The 7,231-nt window shown below is 37.4% G+C and overlaps 2 protein-coding genes across 6 annotated transcripts in view; one reads left to right on the top strand and one right to left on the bottom strand.

Moving 5' to 3' along the window:
• The window catches only part of primpol (primase and polymerase (DNA-directed)), a 9,817-nt gene extending 8,782 nt beyond the window's left edge, over positions 1–1,035 (bottom strand). For all 4 annotated transcript variants that reach the window (XM_016504704.1, XM_016504705.1, XM_016504707.1 and 1 more), the window contains exon 1: positions 932–1,035. The gene's annotated coding sequence lies outside the window, so the exon portion shown is untranslated. The remainder of the gene's footprint in view (positions 1–931) is intronic.
• Positions 1,036–1,702: 667 nt separating this feature from the next.
• The window catches only part of LOC107702392 (condensin-2 complex subunit D3-like), an 18,347-nt gene continuing 12,818 nt past the window's right edge, over positions 1,703–7,231 (top strand). For both annotated transcript variants that reach the window (XM_016504703.1, XM_016504702.1), the window contains exons 1-10: positions 1,703–1,809; positions 2,206–2,357; positions 2,463–2,625; positions 3,115–3,290; positions 3,449–3,616; positions 3,967–4,028; positions 5,056–5,143; positions 5,234–5,367; positions 5,545–5,617; positions 6,551–6,676. In XM_016504703.1, the coding sequence (XP_016360189.1) occupies positions 1,758–1,809; positions 2,206–2,357; positions 2,463–2,625; positions 3,115–3,290; positions 3,449–3,616; positions 3,967–4,028; positions 5,056–5,143; positions 5,234–5,367; positions 5,545–5,617; positions 6,551–6,676 (1,194 nt within the window). In that variant the 5' untranslated portion in view covers positions 1,703–1,757. The remainder of the gene's footprint in view (positions 1,810–2,205; positions 2,358–2,462; positions 2,626–3,114; positions 3,291–3,448; positions 3,617–3,966; positions 4,029–5,055; positions 5,144–5,233; positions 5,368–5,544; positions 5,618–6,550; positions 6,677–7,231) is intronic.

The following is a 7,231-nucleotide window of genomic DNA, read 5'->3' as shown; positions in this document are numbered from 1 at the left end:
GAGTGAGAGTGAGAGTGTGAGTGAGAGTGAGTGTGTGAGTGAGAGTGAGTGAGAGTGAGTGAGAGTGAGTGTGTGTGAGTGAGAGTGAGTGTGTGTGAGTGAGAGTGAGTGTGAGTGTGAGTGTGTGTGTGTGTGTGTGAGTGAGTGAGTGAGTGAGAGTGAGTGAGAGTGAGTGAGAGTGAGTGAGAGTGAGTGAGAGTGAGTGAGAGTGAGTGAGAGTGAGTGAGAGTGAGTGAGAGTGAGTGAGAGTGAGTGAGAGTGAGTGAGAGTGAGTGAGAGTGAGTGAGAGTGAGTGAGAGTGAGTGAGAGTGAGTGAGAGTGAGTGAGAGTGAGTGAGAGTGAGTGAGAGTGAGTGAGAGTGAGTGAGAGTGAGTGAGAGTGAGTGAGAGTGAGTGAGAGTGAGTGAGAGTGAGTGAGAGTGAGTGAGAGTGAGTGAGAGTGAGTGAGAGTGAGTGAGAGTGAGTGAGAGTGAGTGAGAGTGAGTGAGAGTGAGTGAGAGTGAGTGAGAGTGAGTGAGAGTGAGTGAGAGTGAGTGAGAGTGAGTGAGTGAGTGAGTGAGTGCGAGTGAGGGAGTGAGTGTGTGTGTGTACGTGTTTCTGGGCCAGTTGCATAAACATAGCCACTATGTTAAGACTGTGTCTTAAGGACTAGTTTGACTGACTAGCAATTAGTCTCACTTTTCTGATTAAAATTGGGCCAATCTACATTTTTGTCAATGACTTTAAACAGATATGACCAATCTAGAAGAAAGCTAATTAGATGGCTAACTTTTTAAGACTACTCTAAGCAGTTTATGCAACCGGCAGACAGTAGATATAAAATTAGCAGTTTTAGTTTTATAACAGCAGGTTATAAAACTTATACAATGTATAATATGTTATTTTTATATTCTCCCCCCGTATAAAAAAGTACATTTAAGAAAATAGTGCACCTGGTTTGGTCGCTTATTTGTATTCTTCCTTTATAGTCCTTTGTTATTTTGTTTTTTTATATTTACAGTCTGAAGCATTTCCGTTTTTGAGGAACGCGCGTAACTGCGCGTCATAGGAATGAAGCGTTGCGCATGCGCTGGAACCGAGCGCGAAGCGGAACTGCTTTGGCTCATGAATATTAATAATTCGACACTCTCGTCATTATTTTACGTTATTTTGTCTTTATGTCTAATTGTATGTATGTTTTATTTTTAGATATTAACACTATTTATGAACGTCATTGTACTGTTATTATGGAAGGTTTAATACAAACGAGAAAAAAAAAGAGTCAATACCTAATTAATATTCATGAGCGCATCTCTTGCGTTCTGCGTATGTTGCCGTGCATGGGTTGTGGCTAGAAGGCATACAGCATTTTTTATTTTATTTTATTTTATTTTATTTTACCTGTACTATTATTTAAATTATATTTTATTTTTTCTATTTCTTTGTTGTAGTTTATATTTGTTCAATACCTTTATATTATATGTTGAAAATCAATTAAAAAAAAATGTAAAAAAAAGGGATACAGCTCCGACCGGAAGCTAACAATAAATTTAATTTTATACCTATTAGATTGTGTTTTATTAACGTCTACACCAACCCCAACCCTAAACCGACCCCTTACAAGAATGAAAAAATAGTAATTATTGTTGTACAGTGTGACAAAAATTACGCTGTATTGATGTGCGCATGCCCAGTAGCGCCATACGTATCCCTTCTAGCCTTAACCCGGTGGCATGCCGGGAATAGTGCGGCTATTTGGCGCGTTATTTTGAACGAAGTATGGAGTTGATACGTGCGCTGCAGTTATTAAAATTAAACAGTGTGTCTTCAGGTATGATTTCATATTTGTCACGAGCATGTCCTAGAAACAACTGCTAAATGAATTTTGAGATTCAGTTTGTGTACTGTTGTATTAAACCTCAAAATATCTTGAGCGCTGTCTGTCATTCCGGGGGATTGTTTTGATTTCGGTTCATGGTTTGCTATATGTGAGGTTTTGACGCAAAACTTTTTTGTTTTACCATAGCAGAAAAAGAGGACCTAGGTATTTTAACTACCCGTTCAAACGGTCACAGTGTTTATAAAAAGATCGAAAACAGTCAGGGTGACTATATCACTAAATAGTGTACTTCGCGTAATCACTGTCTGTGTCTCAGCTAAATGAGCTACCTGCAGCATTTTGGGGCATTATTAGCCAGAGTGTACTTATTTTGTTGACATGTTTCAGCCTGGGTGGATGCAGTGTGGGATTTTGAATTCACCCACACAGACCCTCTTGACCCTGTTATCGAGGAGGAGATAAAGGAAGACCCTGATGTTTTCAAAACGATTTACAAGCAGCTTCTGCCCTTCTCCAATAAGGATGATGACAATACACAGGTATGCCATCATGTGATGATGCTGTGATTTCTTTCTGCTTCACCCCACAAAATAGCAGATCTTTGTGATGCAGTGTAAATGTACCTTGCTTTTTTTTTCCTGCAGAGTGTCTGGCTGGTGTTTGGTGAGAATGGTGTCTCTGCAAAACCATTGGTGGCTGTCCTGTCCTATTTCATCCTTAGTGCTAAAGCCAAAAGTCCCAGTCTTGAACAGAGACTATGTGGTCTACAGGCAGCCTCTCTATACTTGTTGCTGCTAAAAATTCCAGGTCAGATTCCTATTAAGGTAAAATAGTAGCAAAACTCGAGAGCTTGATTTGATGGTGAGAACTTGTCATATTAATATTCGTATTTGTAAGAAATGTACACTCTGAAAAGTTGAATCTTTCGAGTTGCACACACAGACAACAATCAAAACGCCTGTGTTTTAAATTCAAAGTTATTAAAGTTGCAGATTAATCTGCAAGTTTGAATTCAAAACACGGGTGTTTTGAAAATTGTGTGTGCAAATCAAAAGATTCAGCTTTTCACATCAGATCTGTGAGTGTAAATTTAAACTGACAAATATGACAAGATTCTTCTGACAAGATCTCACCTTCAAATCAACAAGCTCTCGAGTTTTGCTACTATTTTACCTTCATAGTTTCTATCCCTTGCATCTGGCTGCAGTGCTGAAGTCCTTCCTAATGCATGGCATGGCACTGATTTCCGGTTGTTATGCCTGCATGAATTTATTTAATGTTTTTGTACATCTTCAGGGAGTGTTGCGAATAAAGTGTATCATCAGATTCTTTTTGATACCTGTCTGAACATGCCCCTGAAATGCTGGCCTCAAGACTCTGGTAAGAAACGCAAGAAAGATACTTTGAAAAGCTCTCAAGGTGACCCCAAAACAGGCAAACGATCCAAACCCCCAAAGAAAGTGTCAGAAGAGGTATAGAATTTTGCTTTTGCTTTTTTGTATATGTAACTTTTACACTCATCATCTTAAAAAGTGTTTTTTTCCTACACTGACACATTGTTGAAAGAATTCCAATCTGTCTGTCAATGTGACAGTGGTGTCATGTATTTTGGCATTTTGTTTCCCAACAGATGGAGATTGATGATGATGAAGATGATGAGGAAGAAGGGGTGTACTTTTCTCCACAGGATTTACTGAAACTAAGAGAGGGCATTGTCTTGCTGGTTCGCACACTTCTGAGGCTCCTAGAGAGATTTTCGCTTCGAGACAAACCTCAGAGTGCTGACAGCTGTGTTCAGGTCAGTAAATGATGCTTTCACATGCCAACTTCACTCAGCGCTTGTGTGATACTTGTGGTTGTGTTGGGGATTAGCATGAATCTTAACGTAATTTTAGGTACAGCTATTCTTTTTTGTTTGTTTATTTAAAAAGCCAATTTGACCCCCTTTGCCATCTTGAGAGTATTAGGTCATTAGTTAACAGGTTCTTAGAGCATATAAAGCAATGTTGATGTATAGATCTGAATATGGTTGAATACTTTCACACATTGATAATAACATTTGAAGCCTTTAAAAAAATTTGTATTTTTACTATAATTTTTTACAGAATACTGAGATATTGAAATATTCATATTTTCATTTACTTTCAGCTTTTCACTCAACTTACCAACTTTGAACCAGTCATTGGAAATCTGTCATTCTCTCAGGAAAGGTAAATGTAAAAGAAAATTAGGAAGATGAGGAAATGCATTTCAGCACAATTTTTTTAGTATTATTTATATACTATTATAGTATTAATTTTGAATTGCCTTTAATTTGTATATTTTTGTTTTAGTAGTTTTGTTATGTGATTGTCACTTTAAAAAAAATAAAAATCTATTTAGCTTTCATTTATTTCAGTTTTAGTTTTTGCAATTTTAGGACTACAACTTAAACTTATTTCATTTCAGTTTGTTGCAAAGGCTGTTTCTAATTAGCTTTTGTTTTTCTAGTTTAAATTCTTCATCCATTATTTACAGTTTATTCAGCTTTATTTTAATTAAAGGAATAGTTCTCCCAAAAATGAAAAATCTGTCATTAATTACTCGCCCTCATGTCGTTCCAAACCCGTAAGACCTTCGCTCATCTTCAGAACACAGATTAAGATATTTTTAATGAAATCTGAGAGCTTTCTGACCCTGCACAGACAGCAATACAATTGTAACGTTCAAGGCCCAGAAAGTTAGTAAGGACTTTGTTAAAATAGTCCATGTGACATCAGTGGTTCAACCGTAATGTTATGAAGCTACGAGAATACTTTTTGTACACTAAGAAAACAAAAATAACGTCTTTATTCAACAGTTTCTTTTGCGTTTTCTTTTCCGTGTTGCATTCATGAGAGTACCATGACACATGCGTGTGCATTCCTCTGCTTGCAAACAAGGCGCAGCGCATGCGTGTTCTACATCAGAACGCCGGCATCTTCGTCAGTAGCATGTGTCCTCATACTCTCATGAACACGCATCGAAGACTGACAGGGAAGAGAAGAAATTGTTGAATTAAGTTATTTTTTGTTTTCTTAGTGTACAAAAAGTATTCTAGTAGCTTCATAACATTAATGACAGAATTTTCATTTTTGGGTGAACTAACCCTTTAACAAAAACTATTTTAGTGTAGTTTTAGTTAACAATATAGAGTCTTTAATTTAGAATTTATATCCAGCGTTATAACCTTCTGAGGATTTTTTGTTTGTTTTCAAGGAATGTCGACCAAATACAGAGTCTGCCTGAGCTGTCCTACCATGGACTGGGGCTACTTTGCTCAACCATTCATGGTGAAGGAGATGAGGTGGGTGGTTTTACTCCAGAAAGACCTCCTCATTTTAGTTACATTCGTTAAATTACATTGCTTGATTATTGTGGGTGTTGCATTTTACAGTGCCGTCGACGAGTGTTCCGCAAGCTACTGTATGTTATTCTAATGATGAAAACACAAGAGAGGTCCAAGCCGTGTCTTCTTGCTCCGTCTCAGGCTGTCTGTGGTGCCAGAGACCAGGCCATCCTTTTCATCAGGTTAATAACGGCTTATTCCCTTCTTTCTAGGGTTCCAGTAATATTTCCATGTAGGAATATTTATGTTTTATTTTTAAAATTACATGCAATCTCTACATTTATTTTGTCCCCTACTGTGTGTTCAGCATTGATTCCGTGAGTTGTTAATATATGCATTTTGTGTGTTCTGTGTTCTAGTCATATTGTTGAAAAGCAGAGGGAGGCCACATTGCCGCTTTTACGGATACTTGTACAGCACATCTGCCATCAGGTATATTTTATTTTAAAAGAATATTCCACTAAAAATTAATTGCTTAATTTCAGTTATGTCATTATTGACTCTCAGCCCTCGTCATTATAAACCTGTTTGTGGTTATTCTTTTCATGGAACATGGACATTTTTGAAGAATCTACATGCATATGACATTTAAGAGTGACCACAACTGTTAAGCTCCAATACAAAACAGCACTATAAAGGGAGTTCATGTAACTGTGTTATATTCCATGTTTTCTAAAGCTGCAGACAGAGATTTATGTTGTTCACTATCAAATCATTCATGCAGCTTTCAAAGCAAATATCTTGAGACCAAACATTATTACATCAAAGACCTGAGCGGAGATTCTATATCATTTTCCTTTTGAGTTTTACAGAAAAACATACAGATTTGGAACAACCACAATTGTTTTGGATAGGTCACCCAAAAATAATAGCTCTATCGTCATTTACTTCATGTTGTTCTAAACCCATAAGACTTTGGTTAATCTTCTGTTATATTTTTAATGAAACCTGAGAGGTTTCTGTCCTTCCATTGGATGTCCGGGTAACTAAAACTTAACAGATCCAAAAAGGTTATGAAGGCATTGATTGCTTTATATGATACTCACACATATTCTAGCATGTGACATACACACAAGCTTCCGTGATTACCATGTATGATTGGATTTGTATGTGCGTTTATGTTATTAAAAGCCTAAATAAAATCTATTTGTCGTATACAGCAATCGCATCTTCACAGGACTTTAAACCACTTGATTAATATGGATTTGTTTTGCAACACCTTTTTAACTTTTTTGGGTCTTTTAAGGTTTGATTTTTTTTTTGCACATCTTTGATTCATTTGTATATCTAAAAAAAAACAAAAAAAAAAATATTTTCTTTGTAATTCTTTCCACACATCTCACTCTGTGTGTGTGTGTGTTTCAGATGGTGGAGAAGTCTGAATATCGAGTCAGTGGAGCACAGGCTGTTGGGAAGCTGATGGCTAAGATGCCATGTCAGGACTATGCAGCCATCATTAAGTGGCTCTATAGCTACTCCCGAAATAACAAGGTGAACTGTGTGATTCGTCATGTGATTCGTCATGATGATTTTCATTTAAAGGGGTCCTATTATGCTTTTTCACTTTTTCAGCTTTAGTTAGTATGTAATGTTGCTGTTTGAGCATAAAAAAGATCTGCAAAGTTACAAAGCTCCACTTCAAAAGGAGATATTTTATTTAACAGAAATCACTTTTCAAAAACTACAACGAACGTCTCGTTTGGACTACAACGCATATTTTCCGGGATTTGTGATATCGCAAATATCGACGAATGGGACGAGACCTGGTTGAGCTGCACTAGAGAAGGCAACGAGTGTTATCACTATGTCGGAGACACGCTAGCTTTCCCAAGGCAGACGAACTTAGAGTGGTTACAATCATCCAGGTTTAAATCGTGCTCAAATTGATTTGATTTTGACGCAATATTTACACTGAAGCTCGCAGGCGGCTATGGTAAGGGGCGTGTCATTTCCCGACCAGGCGCCGAGTTCTGCCAATCACAGCACACACTGGCCCAGCTAACCAATCACAGCACACACTGGCCCAGCTAACCAATCACAGCACAC

This window comes from Sinocyclocheilus anshuiensis, unplaced genomic scaffold, assembly GCF_001515605.1.
Source record: "Sinocyclocheilus anshuiensis isolate Anshui unplaced genomic scaffold, SAMN03320099.WGS_v1.1 scaffold86, whole genome shotgun sequence".
Classification (NCBI taxonomy): Eukaryota; Metazoa; Chordata; class Actinopteri; order Cypriniformes; family Cyprinidae; genus Sinocyclocheilus; species Sinocyclocheilus anshuiensis.
This window is presented reverse-complemented; position numbering and strand designations above follow the sequence as displayed.